General features: G+C 47.9%; 1 protein-coding gene and 1 long non-coding RNA gene across 2 annotated transcripts; both read left to right on the forward strand.

The window, feature by feature from the left end:
* The first annotated feature begins 20520 nt into the window (after positions 1-20520).
* On the forward strand, positions 20521-26192 carry LOC129483191 (uncharacterized). The gene is made up of 3 exons (XR_008657976.2): positions 20521-20676; positions 21538-21627; positions 26030-26192. It is a non-coding gene; the product is annotated as an uncharacterized lncRNA (long non-coding RNA).
* LOC129481658 (uncharacterized) lies at positions 21732-25639 on the forward strand. Its single transcript, XM_063640009.1, is given in 3 exon segments — positions 21732-21887; positions 23076-23269; positions 24216-25639. Coding segments are annotated over 3 exon segments (1224 nt in total). The 3' UTR covers positions 25090-25639.
* Positions 26193-27173: the final 981 nt, after the last annotated feature.

Here is a 27173-nt window from a genome sequence, read left to right on the forward strand (position 1 = left end):
TTGAAGGAAAATAATTTCTGGAGCACAAAGAGGTAAACAGGTGCAATATTTCAAAAAGTTATTCAGTGTTCAAAATCCAAGAGTGCAATATCAGGCTGGGTGCGGTGGCTTATGCCTGTAATCCCAGCACTTTGGGAGGCCTTGGTGGGTGGATCACCTGAGGTAGGAGTTCCACACCAGCCTGGCCAAGAGGGTGAAACACTGACTCTACTAAAAATACAAAAATTAGCCAGGCATGGTGATGTGCACCTGTAGTCCTAGCTACTTGGGGGGCTGAGACAGGAGAATCTCTTGAACCTGGGAGGTGGAGGTTGCAGTGAACGGAGATCATGCCACCTCACTCCAACGTCAGTAACAGAATGAGATACCATCTCAAAAAAAAAAAAAGAGTGTAATATCGGTATACACAGATAATAAACTGAATGAAACAAATAGAATAATGTGAAGAGGTATCTTGATGAACAAGGAGTCATTAGAAAGGTTCTCATGTCTTTGAAGGAAATTGCAATGTGAGAAATTAGTACTTTGACTAAATTTAGCAAATTTAGTACTATTTAGTACTATACTAAAAGTACTATTTAGTACTATATTATTTAGTACTATACTAAAAAAGTACTATTTAGTACTATACTAAAAGTGCTATTTAGTACTACACTAAAAGTTTATTGCTAACATGTATTGAGTTATTAACGTGTGTTAGGCAGAGTAACATATAATTTACACGTTATATCATTTATTGTAGGTAAAACGTAATTTTGAACTCTGAGAGTATATATGAATTAGATGGAATAAAATTCTATTTAAATGGCCGTCAGTAAATCAGTATCTAGGAACAGGGTGATAAAGTGCACAAGTTTTCTATTCTTACTAAACGTTGTGTTTCATTTTTAACGTTTTCTTGGATATTGCTCTTTTTTGGTCATTTTTTTATTTTAGAAAAATAATAAATTGACTCTTCTTGGTACTGACTCTTGGGTTTTATAGAAGAAAAAGTAATTAAATTCTGTACCTTTACCTCATTTTTTCTCTTTTAAATTTATTTTAATTGACATATAATAGATGTACATGTTATGGGGTACAGAGTTATATTTTGATATATTTATGCAACGTGTAAAGATCAAGTCAGAGTCATTATTATATCCATTACCTAAATCATGTATTATTTCTTTGCAGTGAGAATATTCAAATATTCTTTTATTTTAGTTATTTGAAAACACAAAATAAGTTCCCGTTACCTACAGTCACCCAATAGTGCTGTAGAGAACTAGAACTTCTTCCTTCTCTCCAGCTGTAATTTTGTACGTATTAACCACATTTTTCTTATACTCTTGTTTCTCGTACTCTTTCCAGCATATGGTAACCAGAACTCTACCGTTATCTACTTCTACAAGATTAAAAATTTTAACTTCCACACATAAGTGAGAACATGTAGTTTTGTGGTGTTTATGTATCTATGCCAGGCTTATTTCACCTAACATAATGCCCTCCACTTGCATTCTTGTTGCCATAAATAACAGGATTTTGTTCTTTATTATGACTAAATAATATTCCATTATATATGTATGTCACATTTCTTTATCCATTCATCTGTTGATGGACACTTATACTGATTCCATATCCTGGCTATTGTGAATAGTGCTATAATAAACATGGGGGTGTAGGTAACTCTTTGATATACTGATTTTCTTTCCTTTGGATATGTACTGAAAACCATATGATTAAATTAATAAGCACAATAAAAGCGTTTGGCAAAATTAAATATTCTTACATGACAAAAAACCTTTCAACAATTTAGTATAGAAAATATATGCCTTAACACGGAAGGACATAAAGGACAAATCTACAGCTAAGGTCATACTGAATGTGGAAAAGGTGAAAGATTTTACTGTGAACAAGAAAAAGATTTTACTGGAACAAGAAAACGATGCCTGTTTTCACCAATCATATTTCACATAGTGAAAGTCTTAGCCAGGACAATTAGATTAGAGAAAGAAATAAAGGACATCTGAATTGGAAATGAGACAGTCAAATTGTCCCTGTTTAAAGACAATGTGATCTTATACATGGAAAAAAGTAAGACTCTACCAAAACTTCTTAGGGTGATAAATGAAATGAATAAAGTTGCAGGATATAAATCAACATACAAAAATCAGTAGCATTTCTATATAATGATAGTAAACTAGCTGAAACAAGAAATCAAGAAAGCAATTCCTTTTACAATAGTTACAAAAATGTACTTAGAAATAAATTTAACCAAGGAAGTAAAAGATTTCTACAACAAAAATGACAAATATTAATGAAAGAAATTAAAGAAAACACAAAAAAGGAACGACATCCACGTTTATAGATTGAAATAATATTCTTAAAATGACCCACTATCCTATGGGATTTACAAATTTAGTACAATCACTAGCTTGTATTTTTAAAAGCACCTTTGCTGCATATTCTTAAGATACTCAATGACAATGCCTGGATTTAAGTTTGAGGTGTTATTGTATCTATTTTATATGGGGCACAATATAATGTTATCAGAGATAACAGTTTTGATTGGTCATAGGTCATACAGTAATATATACATTGTGATTTATAGACAAGCTATCTTTTAATACTCAGGAATTTAGAAAGTTCATCTAGACAAAGTTATAAAAACTTGCCTTCCATTCTGCCTATATCACCTAAAAATCCTAATTTAAGAGGAAATAACGTTTTTTATTTGATATACAATTTATCAACACAATAAAAATCTAACAATTATTTTGTGCAGAGTGTGAAAATCTCATCAGATTAGGGAACACAAAGTCATCTTTGTCATATTTCGGAAGTAAAACTCTTTTGGAAACTGTTATTTTTAGAACCAGTTAAACACATTTTTTCATTAGTTTTTCTTGTAAAATTGTGACAACCAGCATGAAATAACTGTCATCACAGAAGCATGGTATATTCGATTCCAAAACATATTCTGTGTAAGTTTTAATACATTTATGTATTATTTATACTTAGATTGTAACCCATAATGTACAGATATTATTTTTCCTTCAACTCTTAAGAATATTCTTAAATAATAAAATTAAAATTAATGAATTAAATTTTTTTTCGGTTTGAAAAATGAATAGACACACACGTGACAGTGCATCACTTCACTTCATCATTTCTTCTCATCATTTCATCTCATTTCATCATTTCATCTCATCATTTTATCTCATCATTTCATCTCATCCCATCTCATCTCATTTCATCATATCATCTCATCATTTCATCTCATCATTTCATCAAATGTCATCTCATTTCCATTTAATTTTGATTTCATTATTTCATTTCATTTCACTATTTCATTTCATCTAATTTCATTTCATTATTTCATTGTGTCATTTCATATCATCTCATTTCGTTTCATCTCGTATTTTTCATCTCATCATTTTTCATATCACTTTTCATCTCATTTCATCTCGATTCATTTCATCTCATCATTTCATCTCATTTCATCATTTCATCCTTTCAACATTTCATCTCATCATTTCATCTCATTTCATTATTTCATTTCATCTCATTTCATTATTTCACCTAATTTCATTATTTCTTTATTTTATTTTATTATTATACTTTAGGTTTTAGGGTACATGTGCACAATGTGCAGGTTTGTTACATATGTATCCACGTGCCATGTTGGTTTGCTGCACCCATTAACTCGTCATTTAGCATTAGGTATATCTCCTATTTCATCTCATCTCTTCTCACTTCATCTCATCTTATTTCATCTCATCATTTCATCTCATCATTTTTCATCTCATCATTTTTCATCTCATCATTTAATCTCATTTCATTTCATTTCATCTCATCATTTCATCTCACCACATCTCTTAATTTCATCACTTCATTTCAACATTTCATCTCATCGTTTCACCTCATCTTTCAATTTCATTTCAATATCATCATTGCATTTCATCATTTCTTTTCATTTCATCTCAGTTCACTATTTCATTTTATTTCATCTCATTTCATCTCATCATTTTTCATCTTTCATTTTTCATCTCATTTCATCTCATCATCTCATCATTTCATCATTTCATCTCATTTCTTCTCATCATTTCATCTCATCATTTTATGTCATTTCATCTCATCTCATTTCAATTGCATTTCATTATTTCATTTCATTTCACCTCATTTCGTTTCATCTCATTTCATTTCATTTCATCTCATCATTTCATCTCATCTTATCTCATTTCATCTCATCATTTCTTCTCATCTCAACTCATCATTTCACCATTTCATCTCATTTCATCTCATCATTTCATCTCATCATTTCATCTCATCTCACTCACCCATCTCATCATTTCATCTCATCTTATCTCATTTCATCTCATCATTTCTTCTCATCTCAACTCATCATTTCACCATTTCATCTCATTTCATCTCATCATTTCATCTCATCATTTCATCTCATCTCACTCACCCATCTCATCATTTCATCTCATCTTATTTCATCGCATCATTTCATCTCATCATTTCATCTTATAATTTCATCTCATTTCATCTCATCATTACCTCTCATTTCATCTCATCTCACCTCAGCATTTCATCATTTCATCTCACCATTTTTTCTTATTTCATCTCATCATTTTATCTCATCATTTCATTTCATCTCATCTCATCTCAATTCAATTTCCTTTCATTATTTCATCTCACTTCATTTCATCTCATTCATTTCATCTCATTTCATTACATCTCATCATTTCCTCTCATCATTACATCTCATCTCATTTCATCTCATTTCATCTCATCATTCATCTCTTCATTTCATCTCATTTCATCTCATCATTTCATCTCATCATTCATCTCATTATTTCATCTCATCTCATCATTTCCATTTCATTATTTCATTTAATCATTTAATTTCATCATCTCATTTAATTTCACCTCATTTCATTATGTCATTTCATTTCATCTCATTACATTTCATCTAATTTCATTTCATCTCATTTCATACCATCATTTCATTTCATCTCATCATTTCATCTCATCATCTCATCAACTCATTTCATTTCATCTCATCTCATATCTTGTCATCTCATTTCAATTTCATTTCGTTTTTTCATTTCATTATTTCATCTCATTTCATTATTTCATCTCATTTCATTATTTCATCTCATCTAATTTCATCATCACATCTCATTTCATCATTCTATTTTATTATTTCATCTTATCATTTCATCTCATTTCATCACATCTCATCATTTCTCATTTCATCTCATAATTTCATCTCATCTCATCATTTCCATTTCATTTCCATTTCATTATTTCATCATTTCATTATTTCATTTCATCTCATTTCATTATTTCATTGCATTATGTCATTTTATTTCATCTCATTACATTTCATCTCATTTCATTTCACATCATTTCATTTCATCTCATCTCATTTCATTTCATCTCACCATTTCATCTCATTATTTCATTTCATCTCATCATTTCATCTCATTTCATCTCATCTCATTCCATCATTTCATCTCATCATTTCATCTTATCTCATTTCAATTTCATTTCAATTTCATCATTACATTTCATAATTTCCTTTCATTATTTCATTTCATTTCACCTCATATCATTACTTCATTTCATTTCATCTCATTTCATCTCATCATTTCATCCATTTTTCATCTCATTTCATCTCATCATCATTTCATCTCATCATCATTTCATCTCATCATTTCATCTTATAATCTCATCTCATCTCATCATTTCATCTTGTCGCTCATCTCATTTCATCTCATCATTTTAACTCATTATTTCATCTCATCTCATTTCAATTTCGTTTCATTATTTCATATCATTTCATTATTTCATTTCATGTCATCTCATCATTTCATCAATTCATTTCATCTCATTTCATCTCCTTTCAATTTCTTTTCAAATTTGTCATTTTGTCTCCTCATTTCAACTCACCATTTCATCTCAAAACTTCATCTCATCTCATCTCATCATTTCGTCATTTCATCTCATCATTTCATCTCATCTCAAGTCATCTGATCATTTCATCTAACTGAAATGATGTAATGGAATCACGAAATGAAATGGATAGGATGCTCTCAGTGATGTTAAATTTAAAAGTTGTTTGTTTTCATGTATTCATTTGTATATTTATATGTATTTATATTTATATTTACTTATATTTCATTTTACTTACTTTTATTTATATTTTTACTTATTTCTTTATTTATAGACAAGGTCCTGTTCTGTGGCCTAGGCTGGAATGCAGTGGTGCATTCACAGTTCACTGCAGCCTCGAGCAAACCTGCCACCTCAGCCTTCCAGGTAGCTGGGACCCCAGGTGCGCACCACCACACCTGGTTAAATTTTTATTATTTGTAGAGATGGAGGCTTGCTATGCTGCCCAGGCTGGTCTCAAACTCCTGGGCTCAAGCAATTCTCCTGCTTTGGCATCCCAAAATGCTGGTATTACAGACATGAGCCACAGTGCCCAACCTATTTATTTATTTATTTATTTATTTAATAAAGACAAGGTCTCACTATGTTGCCCAGGCTGGTCTTCAACTCCTGGCTTCAAATGATTCTCCAAACGTAGCCTCTCAAAATGTTGGGATTACAGGTATGAGCCACCATGCCTGGCCTAAAAATAGTATTATATTTTTGTGTCATATAATTTTCAATTAGGTAGTATGGATATTATGTACAGGAAATATGCCCTTAATTACATAGGCATAAACATTTGTTACACTGAGAAAAATCTAATAGAGCTAAAAATAAAAATTAATTTGGAAAGGTCGTTAAATACTCATACATTCTTATGTTTACACATTCTTTCATATATTCATATATTCTTTTAACAGTATCAATGGTTTGGAGTTATGTGTACAAAACCAGGATCTATATGTAATACAACTAATGACAGGCTAATAACTGATAAGTAATACAACTAATAATTACAATTTAAGGAATATTACATACAAAGCTTTAACTTCTCATCATCAGATTTTGTTTTTTTTTCTTTCTGTTTTGGCAGATACTATAAACACAACATTCAACTCACAGACACTATGGAGCCCTTATTAAGCATAAAGTACTGTGAAAGGCCAGGGCTAGAACAGAACTGAGACAGGGCCAGGGATATGACAGAACTGGGGCAGGGTCATCGCCAGAGAAAAACCAGGGGCAGGGTCACAGCCAGGGACATGACAGGACCAAGGCCAGGGCCAGAGGCAGGGCAGAACCAGGGCCAGGGCGGGGCCGTGGCAGGGCAAGGGCCATGGCAGGATCAGGGCGAGGAGAAGGCCAGGGCAGGGCTAGGGTAGCACAGGGCCAAGGCAGGGCAGGGTGAGTGTAGAGCAAGGAACCGGCCAGGGTATGGCAGGGCAGGGACAGGAGGTCCAGGGCCAGAGCCAGGTCCAGGGCATGGACAGGACAGGTCCAGAAACATGGCAGGACCAGAAAGGGGACAGGGCAAGGGCAAGGCCAGAGAAGGACCACGGAGGAAACATGGCCAAGGAGAGTCCAGGGCAAGGGCAAGGCCAGGGCAGAACCAGAGCCAGGGCAGGCCAAAGGCAGGGCCAGGGCAGGGCAAGGCCAGGGTAGGGCAGGGCCAGTGTAGGGTGAGGGTAGGGCCAGGGTGAGTTCAGGGCCAGGGCAGGACTAAGATAGCACAGGGCCAAGGCAGGGCCAGGGCAGTGCCAAAGGAGGGGCCAGGGCCAAGCATGGCCATTCCGGGGCCTGGGGATTGACAGGGCCAGGGCCAGGGTCAAGGCTGGGCCAGGGACAGGGCCAGAGCAAGGGCAGGGCCAGGGAGAAGGCAGAACCAGAGCGGATCCAGAGCAAGAGCAGGGCCAGGGCAGAACCAGGACCAGGATAAGGCAAGGCCAAAGCCAGGGCAGGGCAAGCAAGGCCAGGGCAGGGCAAGACCAGGGAACGGCAAGGCCAGGGTAGAAAAGGCCAGGGTAGGAGAAGGCCATGGTAGGGCCAAGGCCAAGGCAGGGCAGGGCTAGGGTAGCACAGGGCATGGCCAAAAACAGGGCAGGGCCATAGCAGTGGTTAAGACTCTCAACAGGGCCAGGGCAAGTGCAGGACCAGAGCATGGTGGGGACAATACAGGGCCAGGACAGAGGATGGCAAGGCAGGTCCAGGGCTATTTCATGGGCTTGGTAGGCCTGGAGTCAGGCCAGGGCAGGGCAAGGCCAAGGCCAGGGAGAAGGCAGGGCAGGGGCCAAGGCAGTGCCAGGGCAGAGCAGGACCAGTGCAGGGCCAATGCAGGGTGAGGGCAAGGCCAGGGCATGGAAGGGCAGGGCACGACCAAGGAAGGGCAAGGAGAGGGCCAGGGTAAGGTCAGGGTCAGAACAAGTGTACGGCTGGGGCCAGGAATATGGTAGGACCAGGGCTGGGCCCAGGCTGGGACATGCAGGGCAGAGCATGGCCTGTGCAAGGCAGGGCCAGAGCCAGGCCATAGAGATGGGAGGGCAACACCAAGGCAGAGTCAGGGTAGATCCAGGGCTGAGCAGGGTCGGGGCAGGTCCAGAGTCGAGGCAGAGCTAGGGCCCAGACAGGGCCATGGCAGCACCAGGGCAGAAGAGGGCAGGGCAATGCAGGACTGGGCCATGGCAGTGCCTGGTCAACTCCAAGGCAGGGCCAGAAGCAGGACAGGGCCAGGGCCAATGCTCAGGCCAGGGACACGGCATGACAGGAAGTGCCAGAGCAGGGCTGGGCCAACATTGGGGCCGGGCAAATCAGGCCAGGACACCTCCAAGTCCAGCTCTGGCCCTGCCTTGGCCCTGGCCCCTTCCTGGCCTGATCTTGTCCCTGGCCCTGCCCTGTCCATGCCCTGTGTGTTTGACCAGTGCTTTAGAACCAGAATCCTACAAGACACTTAAATCAGCTCTTTTGGGGCATTTTTAGTAGAGATGGGGTTACACAGTGTTGCCCAGGCTGGTTGCAAACTCCTCAGCTCAAGCCATTTGCCTGCCTTGGCTTCCCAAAGTGCTGGGATTACAGGACTAACCTGGCCAAGTATTTCACTTCTTTATGCCTGTTTCCTACATTTGGAAAATCGGGATGCTTTAAGTACCTAGCATATAGAATTATTGTGAGAATCAATGCCTCACATATTTACATATTGATAAAATTATTCTCATAGAACACTACTGGAAGCAAAGAGTGTTAGTTAAAATTTAGTGATTATTTACTGCAAATATTATTACTATTACAAGCAACATAGTATAGACATTATTACTGCTACTATAGATATCTTAAAAATCTAAAATAAAAAATTTTACATAATAGCCTAATGTAATCTCTCCTGCTCTGCCCTGGCTCAGCCCTAGTGCCGGCTCTGCCCCTAGTCCTACCATATCCCTGGCCCTGACCCTTCCCTGGTCCTGCCGCTGCCCTGGCCCTTCCCATCTTCAGGCCTTACCATGGCCATACCCTGGTCCTGACCCTGCCCTGGTCTGGTCCTGACCCTGGCCCTACCCCAGAGAAGGGGTATGGCAGAGCCAGGGAAGGGCCAGGGCAAATATGGGACAGGATACATCCAAATCCAGGAAAGGGCCAGAGCCATGACAGAGCCAGGGTGAGTCCTTGGCAGGGCCAGGAAAGGGTCATGGCAGGGTCACTGTATGGCCAAGGTCCAGGCCAAAGCCAAGGCAGGGGCAGTGTCAGGCCTGCATAACGGCAGGACCAGAGCCAGTGATATGGCAGGGCCAGGGCCAGGGCTGTGCCAGGACAGAACAGGAGCAGAGCAGGGCAGAACCAGAACCAGGCCATAGAGACAGTAGGGCAAATGCCAAGGCAAGTCTAGGGTATTGCCAGTGCTGAGGCAAGGTCAGGGAAGGTCCAGGGCTGAGTCAAGGCTAGAACCAATACAGGGGCAAAGGCCAGGGCAGATCTAGGGCACAAGCAGGGCAGGCTAGGGCAGGGCAATGGCAAGACCAGGCCATGGCAGGGCCAGCCCAGGATAGAACTGGGCACAGGCAAGGCAGGGCCAGGGCCACGGCTGGGGCAGGACAGAGACCAGGACCGGGGTCCAGGCCAGGGCTGAGGTAGGGCCAGAGTCACGTCTGGGCAGGGCCAAGGCAGGTCCATTGCAGGGCCAGGGTTCAGACCAGGGCCAGAGAAGGGCCGGGGCAGGGCCAGGGCCAGGACCAGGAAAGGACGATATCAGGACAAGGGCCATGGCAGGACCAGCAATGGGGCTAGGGCCAGGACAGGGACAGAGTCAGGGCTAGGGGCAGAATAGCATGGCAGGGTAGAGCCAGGCCAAATTAGGGCCAGGACACGGTCAGGACCAGGGCTGGGCCAGGGTATGGCCTTCAGTAGTGAAGGGCCAGGGCCAGGGTCCATGCCAGTGCCAGTGCCGGTCCAGGGCAGAGGCAGGGCCATGGCCAGGTCTAGGACAGGGCTGGGGCAGGGCCAAGGTCTTAGTCATGGTCAGCACAAGACCAGGACAGAGCCAGGGGAGGGACAAGCCATGGTAGGGGCAGGTTAAATCAGGGACAAGACACCTGCAAATCCACTTCAGGGCTAGGGTCAGGGCAGGGCCAGTTCATGGCCAGGGCCAAGACAGGGCCAGGGCAAGGGCTGTCAGGATCATTGGCAGGGCCAGGGCCATTGCAGGACCAGGGTCAGGAGCAGGGGTCAATGCCGGGCAAAGGCCACAGATGGGACCAGGTCTGTGCTATGGCCAGTGTGAGGGCCAAGGCAGGGTCAGGGCAGGCCCAAAGGGAGGGCAGGGCCAGGGCAGGGTGGAGCAGGCCCAGGGTAGCACAGGGTTAAGGCAGGGAACAAGCAACCAGGGAAGGTCTATGGCTGGGGCTGGGGCAGGGCCAGGGCCGAGGCAGGGCCAGAGCCAGGGCAGGGCCAAGACAGTGGCAGCTCCAGGGCAGGGCCAGGGTTAGGACCACGGACATGTCCAAGGCCAGTGCCAGGGTAAGGGCAGGGGCAGGGGCAGGGACAGGGTCATCTAAGAACCAGGGACAAAGCCAGGTCCAGAGCAGGGCCAGGGCCAGGGCCACAACCAGGTCTGTGCTATGGCCAGGTCCAACAGAGTGCCCAGGTGAGGCTAGAGTGAAGGCCAAAATGGGGCCAGGACAGGGTCAAAGCCAGGATAGGGCCAAGGCAGGGCCATTGCGGGCAAGGCAGGGTGAGGAAAGCATAGGACCAAGACAGGGCAGGGCCAGGCCAGTGCCAAGACCTGGGCAGGGCAAGGGAACAGCCAAGGCAGGGCCAGGGCCAGGGCCATGGCCATGACCTGGGCAGGACCAGGTTCGGGGCAGGGGCAAAACAAGGACAAGGACAGTGCAGATTCTTGGCATAGCCAGGGTCCAGGAGAGTGTCAGGGCAGGGCCAAGGCAGTATCTGGGCCATGGTAAGACCAGCAACAGGACTGGGGCTAGGCCAGTGACAGGACCAGAGTCAGGGCAAGGGCCAGAGCAGTGCAAGGCCAGGGTAGGGCCAGGGCCAGGGGAGAATCAGGACAAGGTCTCAAGCAGGGAAGGGCCAGGGCCAGGACAGGTCCAGGGCAGGGCCATGACAGGGCTAGCGGCTGCGTTAGGGCAAGGGCATGGCCAGAGCAAGGAAAGGGTCAGGGCCAAGGCCAGGGTAGGGACAGGGCAAGAAATATGGCAGGACCAGGGGCAATGCCAAGGCCAGGGCTAGGCCAGGGCTGAGTCAGGGTAGGGCAGGGCAGGGCATGGTATGGCCAGTGCAGGACAGGACAAGAGCCGGTCCACAGAGAGAGCAGGGCTGATGCCAAGAAAGAGCCAAGCTAGGGCCAAGGCTGAGGCAGTGTCAGAGCATGTCCAGGGCAGGGCCGGGGCCAGGGCCAGAACTGAGCCAAGGCACAGCCAAGGCAGGGTACAGCAGGGAAATGGCATGGCCAGGTCAGTACTGGGACAGGGCAGAGCAGGGCAATACGATGGTAGGGGCAGGGCAGGGACAGGCCAAGGCAGAGCCATGTGACGCTGGGACCAGGACACCTCCAGGACCACTTCAGGGCCAGGGCTATGGCAGGACAAAGACCAGGGCCAGGGTCAGGGCCAGGTCTGTTCTAGGGCCAGGTCCTGAGCAGGGCCTAGTGAAGGCTAGGGTGAGGGCCAAGGCAAGGCCAGGGCAGGGTTAAAGGCAGAGTAGGGCCAGGGCAGGGTGATGACACACCCAGAGCACAGAAAGGCAGGGTGATGGCAAGATGAGGGGAAGACCACTGCCAGCTCAGGGCCAGGGAAGTGCCAGGGCAGAGGCAGGAAAGGGTCTGGGTCAGGGCCAGGACCAAGGCAGAGCAGGGCCAGGGCCATGGCAGAGTCAGGGCAGGTCCTTCACAGGACCAGGTTCCAGGCCAGGGCCAAGGAAGCAGCAGAGACAGGGCCTGGATAAGGGCAGGGCCAGGGATATGGCAGGACCAGAGCTAGGGCCAGGACCAGGCCATAGTGAGGGCAGGGCAAAAGCCAAGGCAGGGTCAGGGCAGGTCCAGAGAGCAGCCAGCACCAAGAGGGGCCAAGGCACAGGCAGCACAGGGTAACGCAGGACAATGGCACAAATGGGCAATGACAGGGCAAGGTCAGTGCCAGGAGAGGGCAGAACAGGCAGGCCTATGGTGGGACCAGGGCAAGGATGGGCCAAAGCAGGGCCAGGACATGTCCAACGCCAGGTCAGGGCCAGAACAGGAGCAGGACCATGACTACTGGCAGGGCCAGTGCCATGACAGGACCAGGGTCAGGACAAGGGGCAAGGCCAGAGCCAGGGCCAGAGCCAAGGCCAGGCCAGCGCAGGTTCAGGGCAGGACCAGTGCCAGGGCAAGACCAGGGCAGGGATAGGGTTGCACAGGGCCAAGACAGGGTCAGGATGGGACCAGAGCAGGACAGGGCCAAAACAGTCCAGGTAACAGTAGGGCAGGTACAGGGCAAGGCAGGGCAGTACAGGGCCAGATACACGGCAGGGGCAGGGCAAAGCCAGGCTCATTGCCAATGCACCGGCCCTCCCCACAAGGCTCCTACCACCTGGCCACTGCTGCAGCCAGTCCATTGCTGTAAGCCTGACCCCCAACCCTGGCTGCAGCCACGTGTCCTCCTAGCGCAGCCACTCTCCTACCACTCCGGCGCAACGCAGTCTCCGTCGCTGCCACCCACCCGCAGCAAGGTGAGCCGTGTTGTCGCAAGCCCTAGGTGTCTCCTTCTGCTCCTCCTGGCACAGAGCAGCTGGGCGGGCAAAGCCAGAAGAGCCTAGAAGAAGATGCGAAGGGTGGAAGGGTTAGAGCCTCAACTTGTCATGCCAGCCACTGGGTGGCAGGGGCCAGTTTCAGAAAACACACTCACACCCACCCTCCAAAGACCAGCCTCTCCTTTTGGCCAAAGCTGGCCAGGAACTGGGGTCTGGGCTCGGTGCTGGAGACACCACAGCACCCAGCTCCCCACTCCACAGGAACCATTGGTCCCACCAGGGCTGCACTCCTCAGGGAGCAGGAGAAACAGAAAAATTCAGACCCAGCCAGCCCTCCGCACCCAGGTGCTAATTCCTGTTCCGGACGCCTCCATGCACAGGGCCCTGTCCCCTGTGGTGTCCCCAAGAGTGCCTGGCAGCCTCTGAGGCACAGACTTAGAGTGCACAGGCCCAGGAACCACAGTGGGTGTGGGGGCTCTGCATGCTCAGGATACCCACGCAAACGCTGAGTGCCTGCCGCACTCCAGTATGACCAAGAGTAAGTCGGCCTCTGGAGCGTGGAGTCAGGGAGAGGAGAACCACTCCTTCCTTGGATGCCAACTCTGCTGACCGCCGCCAGTAGTGCAGTCCCTGATAGCAACAAACCCGCCCCCCCTCCACAGCTACTCCTGCCCTAAATAGTGCCCCCCACATCCATCCCCCAATGCTGCCAGTAGCATATACCCAATAGTACCCTAACCTGTCCTCCTCCATGGGCACTGCAGCCCCAGAAAGCACCCATAACCCACCCTCCCTGCCGTGGGCAGTGCAGCCCTGTACAGTGCTACCAATCAGTACTCCTAATGCAGGCAATGACACCCTGGATAGCACCCCCAACCCACCCCACACTGCGAAAGGTGCAGCCCTGGATAGCCCCTGTCCTACCACTCTGGTCATGCTGCAGTCTCTGTCACTGCGACCACCAACCACAGTGAGGCAAGCCAGTGGGCCGCAGGCTCTAGCATCCAGCAGCCTGGCACAGAGCAGCTCTCGTGGATGGCCGGCTCCTACCACTCCTACCACGCTGCTGTCTCCGTGGCCATCTTCTTTGACTACAAAGGAATGAAAATAGGTATCAATAAGAAGAGTAACTTTGGAAAGAATACAATCACAGGGAAGATAAACACTACCCTCCTGAATAAATGACTAGCGAGTCAATGAAGATATTAAGACAGAAACTCAAAAGTTTCATGAAACAAAGGGTAATGAAAACACAGTATACCAATATTGTTACACAGAAAGCAGTACAAAGGCAGAGATTTAGTTATAAGAGCCTACCATCCAAACAAAAAAAAACTTCAAATTAACAATACATCTTAAAGAACTAGTAAAGTAATAACAAACTAAACCGAAAATAACAAAATAAGTAAGATTGTAGCAGAAATAAAATTGAAATAAAAAACACACAAGATTAAACAAAAAGTTGGTTTTCTGGAAAGCTAAACAAAATTGCAAACTTTTAACCAGGCAAAGAAAAAAAGAGACAAGACTCAAATAAATAAAATCAACAGATAAAAAAAGGAGACATTACAACTGATACTTCAGAAATTCAAAGGATCATAACTGGCTATTATATGCCAATAAATTGGAAAGCCTAGTAGAAATTGGCAAATTCATAGATGCATACAACTTACTTACGTTGAACAATGAAAACATCCAAGAGCAGAACAGATTGGTAATAAGTAATGAGATCGAAGCCATCAGAAAAAGTCTCCTGGTACAGAAAAGCCGAGGAACTGATGTCTTCACTGCTGATGGCTTCACACCAAACAATTTAAAGACCTAGTACCAACCCTACTCAAACTATTTTGAAAAACAGGAGGGAATACTTCCAAATTTATTCTATGAGACCATTATTACTGTGATACCAAAATCAGACAACGGCATCAAAGAAGGAAACTACAGGCCAGTATCTCCAATATTGATCCAAAATTCCTCAACAAAATATCAGTGATTCAAATTCAGTAATACATTAAAAAGATAATTCATCATGATCAAGTGGGATGTATCCCTGGAATGCAGGGGTCACTCAGCATACAATGTGATACATCACATCAACCAAATAAACGACAAAAGCAGTATGATCATGTCAACTGAAACTGAAAAAGCATTTGATGAAATTCAACATCCCTTCATGCTATAAATCCTCAAAAAACGCGTATAGAAGAAACACACCGCAACATAACAAAAACTACAGGAAAGACACCCACAGCTAGAATCAGATGGAATGGGGGAAAATGGAAAGCTTTTCCTCTAAGATCTCGAACATGATAAGGATGCCCACTGTCACCACTGTTGTTAAACATAGTACTGGAAATCCCAGCTAAAGCAATCAGTGCAGCACCTGATATGGCCCCCAACCCACCCTGCCCCCTGCCACCAGCAGTGTAGACCCCTGCAATAGGGCACCAAAGACACACAAACCGCCCTGCCCCCATGCACCAAGGGCATTGCAGCACCCCATAGCGCCCTCAACCTAAAATCGCCACCCCCCAAGCAGCCACACAGTGCAGCCCCGGATAGCACACTTAGCCCACCTCACTGTTGCCAGCAATACAGTCTGGGATAGTGGCCCCAACCAGCTCCCCGCCGAGGGCACTTCCATCAAGAAGGAAATGTAACAAATTTATTCGAACTGGATGACACAACCTATCAAGACCTCTGGGATACAGCAAAGGCAGTGCTAAGAGGAAAGTGTGTAGCCCTAAACACCTATGTCAAAAAGTCTGAAAGAGCACAGACAATCTCAGTTTGACAATAAGGCCATAGTTACCAAAACAGCATGGTACTGGTTTAAAAATAGGCACATAGACCAATGGAACAGAAGAGAGAACCCAGAAATTAATCCAAATACTCACAGCCAACTGATCTTCGACAAAGTAAACAAAAACATAAAGTGGGAAAAGGACACCCTTTTCAACACGTGATGTAGGGATAATTGGCGAGCCACATGTAGGGGAATAAAACTTGATTCTCACCTCTCACCTTATAGAAAAATCTACTCAAGATGGATTAAGAACTTAAATCTAATTCCTGAACTATAAAAATTCTAGAAGATAACACTGGATAAACCCTTCTAGACATTGACATAGGCAAGGATTTCATGACCAACAATCCAAATGCAAATGCAATAAAAACAAACATAAATAGCTGGGACTTAATTAAACTAAAGAGCTTTTGCACGGCAAAGGGAAGAGTCAGCAGAGTAAACAGACAACCCACAGAGTGGGACCCCTGACCCTGACTCTGACCCTGACCCCTGACGCCTAAACCCAACCCTAACCCCTAACCCTTAACCCTAATCCCTAACCCTAACCCCAACCCTCACCCTCACCCTAACGCAACCCTAACCCCTAACTCCTAACCTCTTTTAACCCCTAACTCTAAACGTTGACTCCTAACCCCTAACTCTGACCCCAACCCCTATCTCCAACCCCAAACACTAAACTTAACCCCTAACCCCTAACCCTAATAAGAACCTTAACCCTAGGTTCGCTACTACGTTAGTATTGACTATGTCAACCTTGATTATGATCGCTGTCTTAGGACTGCATGGCAGCGAGGGGATTGCGAATCTTATGTTAGTATTTTTGTATTGAGGCAGTGCATTAGCATTACAGGTGCTTCTTCCATGAGCAATGGGGGTGTCATATTTTGGGTGTCACATCTGTATTACGAATGCTGCATTTGTCTTCCGAGGCTGCGGTGTGGATCTCACATTGCGGCCGCCTCACAATGGCTGGGGAGAACCTCGGTGGGCAGGATTCAGAGGGGCTTCTGCTTTCCCCTTTTCCACCTTGACCCTTCTAACTGGTCTCTGACCCTGATTATTCAGGGCTGCAAACAGGAAGGATTTTACTCACTGTCGATGCGGCCCCGAGTTGTCCCAAAGCGAGGCAGTGTCCACAAGGTCTGTGCTGAGGAGAACGCTGCTCTGCCTTCCCGGTGTCTCCCGGGTCTGTGCTGAGCAGAACGCAGCTCCGCCCTCGCGGTGCCGCTGGCCCGCCCGTGTCCGTGCTGAGGAGAAGGCTGGTCCGCCCTTGCTGTACCTGCAAAGTGTGTGCAGAGGAGAATTAAGCTCCGCCCTCGCGATGCACGCTGTGCGGCCCCTCTGCTCCTGCGCCGGCCCTGTGCACGCCCCACCCCCCCGCCCCCGCGCCTGCGCTGGCGCTGTGCGCCCCCCGCCCCCGCGCCTGCGCCGGCGCTGTGCGCCCACCCTCCCCCCCCCCCCCCCCCGCGCTTGCGCCGGCGCTGTTCGCCCCCCTCTGCGTCTGAGCCAGAGCTATACCTCTGTGAGGTCGGAGCTGTGTTCTCCTCAGCGCAGACCCCTAGAGCATCGCGAGGGCAGAGCTGAGTTCTCCTCTGCACAGACTTTGGAGGAACAGCGAAGGCAGACCAGTGTTCTGCTCAGCACAGACCAGGGCGGGCCGGTGGCACCGCGAGGGCAGAGCTGCGTTCTCCTCAGCACAGACCTTGTGGACACTGCCTCGCTTTGGGACAACTCGGGGCCGCATCGACAGTGAGTAAAATCCTTCCTGTTTGCAGCCCTGACTAATCAAGGTCAGAGACCAGTTATAGAAGGGTTCAGTGTGGAAAACGGGAAACCAAAAGCCCCTCTGAATCCTGCCCACTGAGGTTCTCCCCAGCCACTGTGAGGCGGCCGCAATGCGAGATCCACACCGCAGCCTCCGAAGACAAATGCAGCATTCGTAATGCAGACGTGACACCCAAAATATGACACCCCCATTGCTCATGTAAGAAGCACCTGTAATGCTATGCACTGCCTCAATACAAAAATATTAATATAAGATTCGCAATCCCCTCGCTACCGTGCAGTCCTAAGACAGCGATCATAATAATCAAGGTTGACATAGTCAATACAAACGTAGTAGCGAACCTAGGGTTAAGGTTCTTATTAGGGTTAGGGGTTAGGTGTTAAGTTTAGTGTTTGGGGTTGGAAATAGGGGTTGGGGTCAGAGTTAGGGGTTAGGAGTCAACGTTTAGAGTTAGGGGTTAAGAGAGGTTAGGGGTTAGGGATTAGATGTTAGGGTTGCATTAGGGTGAGGGTGAGGGTTGGGGTTAGGGGTTAGGGTTAAGGGTTAGGGGTCAGGGGTCAGAGTCAGGGTCGGGGTCCCACTCTGTGGGTTGTCTGTTTACTCTGCTGACTCTTCCCTTTGCCGTGCAAAAGCTCTTTAGTTTAATTAAGTCCCAGCTTTTTATCTTTGTTTTCATTGCATTTGCATTTGGGTTCTTGGTCATGAAATGCTTGCCTATATCAATGTCCAGAAGTGTTTATCCAGTGTTATATTCTAGAATTTTTATAGTTCAGGAATTAGGTTTAAGTTCTTAATCCATCTTGAGTAGATTTTTCTATAAGGTGAGGTGGCCTAAGTTTTATTCCCCTTCATGTGGCTCGCCAATTATCCCAACATCATGGTTGAAAAGGGTGTCCTTTCCCCACTTTATGTTTTTGTTTACTTTGTCGAAGATCAGTTGGCTGTAAGTATTTGGGTTAATTTCTGAGTTCTCTCTTCTGTTCCATTGGTCTATGTGCCTATTTTTAAACCAGTACCATGCTGTTTTGGTAACTATGGCCTTATTGTCAAACTTAGATTGTCTGTTTGTGCTCTTTCAGACTTTTTGACATAGGTGTTTAGGGCTACACACTTTCCTCTTAGCACTGTCTTTGCTGTATCCCAGAGGTCTTGATAGGTTGTGTCATCCAGTTCGAATAAATTTTTTACATTTCCATCTTGATGGAAAAGCCCTCGGCGGGGAGCCGGTTGGGGCCACTATCCCAGACTGTATTGCTGGCAACAGTGAGGTGGGCTAAGTGTGCTATCCGGGGCTGCACTGTGTGGCTGCATGGGGGGTGGCAGTTTTGGGTTGAGGGCGCTTGAGGTGCTGCAATGCCCATGGTGCGGGGAGGCAGGGCGGTTTGGGTGTCTTGGGTGTGCTATTGCGGGGGGGCTACACTGCTGCTGGCAGGGGGCAGGGTGGGTTGGGGGCCATATCAGGTGCTGCACTGATTGCTTTAGCTGGGATTTCCAGTACTATGTTTAACAACAGTGGTGACAGTGGGCATCCTTATCATGTTCAAGATCTTAGAGGAAAAGCTTTCCATTTTTCCCCATTCCATCTGATTCTAGCTGTGGGTGTCTTTCTTGTAGTTTTTATTATATTGCAGTATGTTTCTTCTGTACCCATTTTTTTTTGAGGATTTGTAGCATGAAGGGATGTTGAATTTCATCAAATGCTTTTTCAGTTTCAGTTGACATGATCATACTGCTTTTGTCGTTTATTTGGTTGATGTGATGTATCACATTGTATGCTGAGTGACCCCTGCATTCCAGGGATACATCCCACTTGATCATGATGAATTATCTTTTTAATGTATTACTGAATTTGATTCACTGGTATTTTGTTGAGGAATTTTGGATCAATATTGGAGATACTGGCCTGTAGTTTCCTTCTTTGATGCCTTTGTCTGATTTTGGTATCGCAGTAATAATGGTCTCATAGAATAAATTTGGAAGTATTCCCTCCTGTTTTTCAAAATAGTTTGAGTAGGGTTGGTACTAGGTCTTTAAATTGTTTGGGGTGAAGCCATCAGCAGTGAATACATCAGTTGCTGGGCTTTTCTTTACCAGGAGACTTTTTCTGATGGCTTCAATCTCATTACTTATTACCAATCTGTTCTGCTCTTGGATGTTTTCATTGTTCAACATAAGTAAGTTGTATACATCTACGAATTTGCCAATTTCTACTAGGCTTTCCAATTTATTGGCATATAATAGCCAGTTATGATCCTTTGAATTTCTGAAGTATCAGTTGTAATGTCTCCTTTTTTTATCTGTTGATTTTATTTATTTGAATCTTGTCTCTTTTTTTTTGGTTAGCCTGGTTAGAAGTTTGTCAATTTTGTTTAGCTTTCCAGAAAACCAACTTTTCGTTTAATCTTGTGTGATTTTATTTCAATTTTATTTCTGCTACGATCTTATTTATTTTCTTATTTTTGGTTTAGTTTGTTCTTACTATACTAGTTCTTTAAGATGCATTGTTTATTTGAAGTTTTTCTTTTGTTTGGATGTTAGACTCTTATAGCTTTAAATCTCTGCCTTTGTCCTGCTTTCTGTGTAACAATTTTGGTATATTGTGTTTTCATTACCCTTTGTTTCATGAAATCTTTGAATTTCTGTCTTAGTATCTTCATTGACCCACCAGTCATTTATTCAGGAGACTAGTGTTTAACTTCCCTGTGACTGTATTCTTTCCAAAATTACTCTTCTTACTGATACCTAGTTTCATTCCTTTGTAGTCAAAGAAGACGGCCATGGAGACAGCAGCGTGGTAGGAGTGGTAGGAGCGGGCCATCAGCGAGAGCTGCTCCTTGCCTGGCTGCTGGGTGCTAGAGCCTATGTCCCACTGGCTTGCCTCACTGTGGTTGGTGGTGGCGGTGACAGAGACTGCAGCATGACCAGAGTGGTAGGACAGGGGCTATCCAGGGCTGCACCTTTCACAGTGTGGGGTGGGTTGGGGGTGCTATCCAGGGTGTCATTGCCTGCATTAGGAGTACTGTTTGGTAGCACTGTACAGGGCTGCACTGCCCACGGCAGGGAGGGTGGATTATGGGCGCTTTCTGGGGCTGCAATGCCCATGGAGGAGGACAGGTTAGGGCACTATCGGGTATATGCTACTGGCAGCATTCGGGGATGGAGGTGGGGGGCACTATTTAGGGCAGGAGTAGCTGTGGAGAGGGGGCGAGTTCATTGCTATCAGAGACTGCACTGCTGGTGGCAGTCAGCAGAGTTGGCATCCAAGGAAGGAGTGTTTCTCCTCTCCCTGACTCCACAGTCCAGAGGCCGATCTACTCTTGGTCATACTGGAGTGTGGCAGGCGCACAGCGTTTGCGTGGGAATCCTGAGCATTGCAGAGCCCCCATACCCACCATGGTTCCTGGGCCTGGGCACTCTGAGTCTGTGCCTCAGAGGCTGTGAGGCACCCCTGGGGACACCACGGGGGACAGGGCCCTGTGCGTGGAGACGTCTGGAACAGGAATTCGCACCTGGGTGTGGAGGGCTGGCTGGGTCTGAATTTGTCTGCTTCTCCTGCTCCCCGAGGAGTGCAGCCCCGGTGGGCCCAATGGTTCCTGTGGAGTGGGGAGCAGGGTTCTGTGGTGTCTCCACACCCACCCCAGACCCCAGTTCCTAGCTAGCTTGGGCCAAAAGGAGAGGCTGGACTTTGGAGGTGGGTGTGAGTGCCTTTGCTGAAACTGGCCCCTGCCACCCAGTGGCCGGCATGACATGTTGAGGCTCTAACCCTTCCACCCCTCACATCTTCCTCTAGGCTTTTCTGGCTTTGCCCGCCCAGCTGCTCCATGCCAGGAGGAGGAGGAGACACCTATAGCCTGCAACACCATGGCTCGCCTCATTGCAGGTGGGTGGCAGCAACAGAGACCGCAGTGCACCGGAGCAGTAGGAGAGTGGCCATGCTAGGAGGGCAGGTGGCTGCAGCCAGGGTTGGGGGTCAGGTTTACAATGATGGATGGGCTGCAGCAGTGGCCACGTGGTAGGAACCTTGTAGGGAGGGCCGGTGCATTGGCAATGGGACTGGCTTTCCCCTGCCCCTGCTGTGGATCTGGCCCTGTGCTACCCTATCCCTGCCCTGGTCTTGCCCTGGCACTGGCCATGTGCAGGGTAAGGCAGGGCAATGGCACCACTGGGCCATGACAGGGCAGGGTCAGTGCCAGGAGAGGGCAGAACATGCCGGCCCATGGTGGGGCCTGGGCAGGGATGGGCCCAAGCAGGGCCAGGACGTGTCCAAGGCCAGGTCAAGGCCAGAACAGGAGCAGGACCATGACCATTGGCAGGGCCAGTGCCATGACAGGACCAGGGTCAGGACAAGGGGCAGGGCCAGAGCCAGGGCCAGAGACAAGGCCAGGCCAGCACAGGTTCATGGCATGCCTTGGCCTGTCCCTCCCCTGCCCCTACCATCACCTTGCCCTTCTCTGCCCTGTCCCAGTACTGACCTGGCTGTGCCATTTCCCTGCCCTACCCTGCCTTGGCTGTGCCCTGGCTCGGTTCTGGCCCTGGCCCCGGCCCTGCCCTGGACATGCTCTGACACTGCCTCAGCCTTGGCACTAGCCTTGCTCTTTCTTGGCATCAGCGCTGCTCTCTCTGTGGACCAGCTCTTGTCCTGTCCTGCACTGGCCATACCATGCCCTGCCCTGCCCTACCCTGACTCAGCCCTGACTCAGCCCTGGCTCAGCCCTGGCCCAGCTCTGGCCTTGGCATTGCCCCTGGTCCTGCCATATTTCTTGCCCTGTCCCTACCCTGGCCTTGGCCCTGACCCTTACCTTGCTCTGGCCCTGCCCTGGACCTGTCCTGTCCCTGGCCATTCCCTGCTTGAGACCTTGCCCTGGTTCTCCCCTGGCCCTGGCCCTTGCCCTGACTCTGGTCCTGTCACTGGCCTAGCCCCAGCCCTGTTGCTGGTCTTACCACGGCCCAGACACTGCCTTGGCCCTGCCCTGACACTCTCCTGGACCCTGGCTATGGCAAGAACCTGCACTGTCCTTGCCCTTGTTTTGCCCCTGCCCCGAGCTGGTCCTGCCCAGGTCATGGCCATGGCCCTGGCCCTGGCACTTCCCTGGCTGTTCCTTGACCCTGCCCAGGTCTTTGCACTGGCCTGGCCCTGCCCTGTCTTGGCCCTAGGTTTTCCTGGCCATGCCTTGCCCTTCCTTGGCCCTAGCCTGGCTTTGACCCTGCCCTGGCCCTATCTTGGCCTTCACCCTAGCCTCACCTGGGCACTGTGTTGGACCTGGCCATAGCACAGACCTGGTTGTGGCCCTGACCCTGGCCCTGCCATGGCCCTGTCCCAGACTGTAGCCCTGCCAGGTACCTGTCCTGGCCCTGCTCTGGGCCTCACCTTGTCCCTGGTTCTTAAATGACCCTGGCCCTGCCCCTGCCCTTGCCCTTGCCCTGGCACTGGCCTTGGACATGTCCGTGGCCCTAACCCTGGCCCTGCCCTGGAGCTGCCACTGCCTTGGCCCTGCCCCGGCCCCAGCCATAGACCTGCCCTGGTTGGTCATGCCCTGACTTAACCCTGTGCTACCCCCAGACCTGCTCCACCCTATCCTGGCCCTGCCCTCCCTTTGGCCCTGCCCTGACCCCACCTTGGCCCTCACACTGGCCCTAGCACAGACCTGGTCCTATCTGTGTCCTTGGCCCAGCATTGACCCCTGTTCCTGACCCTGATCCTGCCATGGCCCTGTCCCTCCCCTGGCTCTGTCCTGGTCTTCTGCTGACCCTGACCCAGTCCTTGGCCCTGCCCCAGCCTTGTCCTAGACCTGGCCATGGCCCTGCCTCTGCCCTGGACAGGTGCTGGCACTGGCATGGACCCTGGCCCTGGCCCTTCACTACTTAAGGCCATACCCTGGCCCAGCCCTGATCCTGACCCTGTCCTGGCCCTAATTTGGCCTGGCTCTACCCTGGCATGCTATTGTGGCCCTAGCCCTGACCCTGTCTCTGTCCCTGTCCTGGCCCTAGCCCCATTGCTGATCTTGCATTGGCCCTTGTCCTGACATTGTCCTTTCCTGGTCCTGGCCCTGGCCCTGGCCCTGTCCGAGTCCTGCTCTGGCCCTGGTCTGAACCCTGGCCCTGCAATGGACCAGTCTTGGCCCTGCCCAGACCCTGGCTCTGGCCCTACTTCTGCCCTGGCCATACACTTGCCCTGGCCTGCACCCTGGTCCTGGTCCTTGCCTGCCCCAGCCGTGGCCCTGACCCTGCCTTGCCTGTGCCCTGTTCTATCCTGGGCTGGCCCTGCCATGGCCTGGTCTTGCCATTGCCGTGCCCTAGCCTGCCCTGCTTGTGCCCTAGATCTGCCCCGGCCTTTGCCCTGTATTGGTTGTAGCCTTGACTCAGCCCAGGACATTCCCTGACCTTGCCTAAGCCCTGGCACTACCCTAGCCTTGCCTTGGCATTTGCCCTACTCTCTCTATGGCCTGGCTCTGGCCCTGCATTGCACAGGCCATGCTCTGCCCTGCGTGTCCCAGCCTGGGCCCAGCCCTGGTCTTACCATATTCCTGGCCCCAGCCGTACCCTTTTCCTGGCCCTGACCTTGCCCTGGCCCTCTCCTGGGCCTTCCTTGGTCATTCCCTGCTCTGCCCTGCATGTCCCAGCCTGGGCCCAGCCCTGGTCTTACCATATCCCTGGCCCCAGCCGTACACTTTTTCTGGCCCTGACTTTGCCCTGGCCCTCTCCTGGCCCTTCCTTGGTCGTTCCCTGCTCTTCCATGCCCTGGCCTTGCCCTTACCCTGCATTGGCCCTTCACTGTTCCTACCCTACCCTGGCACTGCCTTGGCCCCAGCCCTGCCTTCTCCCTGGCCTTGCCCTTCCCCTACCCTGGCCTGACCCCAGGCCTACCAAGTCCATGAAATGGCCTTGGACCTGCCTTGCCATCCTCTGTCCTGGCCCTGTATTGTCCCCACCATGCCCTGGTCCAGCGCTTGCCCTGGCCCTGTTGCTAGTCCTGCCACTGCTATGACCCTGCCCTGTTTTTGGCCATGCCTTGTGCTACCCTAGCCCTGCCCTGCCTTGGCCTTGGCCCTACCATGGCCTTCTCCTACCCTGGCCTGGCCTTACCCTGGTCTTTTCTACCCTGGCCTTGCCCTTCCCTGGTCTTGCCCTGCCCTGGCCTTGCCCTGCCCTGGCCTTGGCTTTGCCTTGTCCTGGTCCTGGTTCTGCCTTGTCCCTGACCTTGCACTGGATCCTCTCTGGTTCTGCCTTCTCCCTGGCCCTGCCCTTGCTCTGGCCCTGTCCCTGGCCCAGCCTTAACCCTGGCCCTGGACCTGACAATCCCCAGGCCCTGCCCTGGCCCTGCCTTGGCCCTGTGCTATCTTAGTCCTGTCCTGGCCCTGAACTTGCCCTGTCCCTACCCTCACCCTACACTGGCCCTGCCCTACCCTGGCCTTGCCCTGCCCTGGCCCTGCTTTTGGCCTGCCCTGGCTCTGGTTCTGCCGTGGACTTGCCCTTGCCCTGGATCCTCCCTGGCCATGTTTTTTCCATGGTCCTTCTCTGGCCTTGGACCTCCCTGTCCCTGCCCTTCCATACCCTGGCCCTTTCCTTGCTCTACACTGACCCTGCCCTGCCTTGGCCCTGTGCTACCCAAGCCCTGCCCTGGCCTTCTCCTGGCCCTGATCCTGCCATGGCCCTTGCCCTGCCATGTCCCTGCCCTCGCCCTGGTTCTGCCCTGTTTCTGGCCCTGGCCTTGGTCCTGTTGTGTCCCTGTCTGTGACCCTGCCCCTGGTTTTTCTCTGGCCATGACCCTGCCCCAGTTCTGTCATATCCCTGGCCCTGTCTCAGTTCTGTCTTAGCCCTGGCCTTTCACGGTACTTTATGCTTAGTAAGGGCTCCATAGTGTCTGTGCATTGAATGTTGTGTTCATAGTATCTGCCAAAACAGAAAGGAAAAAAACAAAATCTGATGATGAGAAGTTAAAGCTTTGTATATAATATTCCTTGAATTGTGATTATTAGTTGTATTAGTTATTAGTTATTAGCCTGTTATTCGTTGTATTACATATAGGTCATGGTTTTGTATGCATAACACTAAACCATTGATACTGTTAAAAGAATATATGAATATATGAAAGAATGTGTAAGTGTAAGAATGTATGAGTATCTAATGACCTTTCCAAATTAATTTTTATTTTTAGCTCTATTAGATTCTTCTCAGTGTAACAAATGTTTATGCCTATGTAATTAAGGGTATATTTCCTGTGCAGAATATTCCTATTACCTAATTGAAAATTATATAATACTAAAATATAATACTATTTTTAGGCCAGGCATGGTGGCTCATACCTGTAATCCCAACATTTTGAGAGGCCAAGTTTGGAGAATCATTTGAGGCCAGGAGTTGAAGACCAGCCTGGGCAACATAGTGAGACCTTGTCTTTATTAAATAAATAAATAAATAAATAGGTTGGGCACTGTGGCTCATGTCTGTAATACCAGCATTTTGGGATGCCAAAGCAGGAGAATTGCTTGAGCCCAGGAGTTTGAGACCAGCCTGGGCAGCATAGCAAGCCTCCTTCTCTACAAATAATAAAAAATTAACCAGGTGTGGTGGTGCGCACCTGGGGTCCCAGCTACCTAGGAGGCTGAGGTGGGAGGTTTGCTCAAGGCTTCAGTGAACTGTGAATGCACCACTGAGTTCCAGCCTAGGCAACAGAACAAGACCTTGTCTATAAATAAAGAAATAATAAAAAATATAAATAAAAATAAGTAAAAAGAAATATAAGTAAATATAAATATAAATACATATAAATATAAAAATGAATACATGAAAACAAACAATTTTTAAATTTAACATCACTGAGGGCATCCTATCCATTTCATTTCATGATTCCATTACATCATTTCAGTTAGATGAAATGATCAGATGACTTGATATGAGATGAAATGATGAGATGAAATGATGAAATGATGACATGAGATAAGATGAAGTTTTGAGATGAAATAGTTGAAATGATGAGACAAAATGACAAAATTGAAAAGGAATTGAAAGGAGATGAGATGAAATGAGATGAAATGATGAGATGATGGATAAAATGATGAAATGAGATGAAATCATGAAATGAAATGAAATAATGAAATGACATGAAATAATGAAATGAAATTGAAATGAGATGAGATGAGATGAAATAATGAGTTAAAATGATGAGATGAAATGAGATGAATGATGAGATGAAATGATGAAATGAGATGAGATGATAAGATGAAATGATGAGATGAAATGAAATGAAATAAAGAAATGAAATAATGAAATGAGATGAAATGAAATGACATAATGAAAGGAAATTATGAAATGTAATGATGAAATTGAAATGAAATTGAAATGAGATGAGATAAGATGAAATGATGAGATGAAATGATGAAATGTGATGAGATGAAATGAGATGAAATGATGAGATGAAATGATGAG

This window comes from Symphalangus syndactylus, chromosome 5 (genome assembly GCF_028878055.3).
Source record: "Symphalangus syndactylus isolate Jambi chromosome 5, NHGRI_mSymSyn1-v2.1_pri, whole genome shotgun sequence".
NCBI classification, from domain to species: Eukaryota; Metazoa; Chordata; class Mammalia; order Primates; family Hylobatidae; genus Symphalangus; species Symphalangus syndactylus.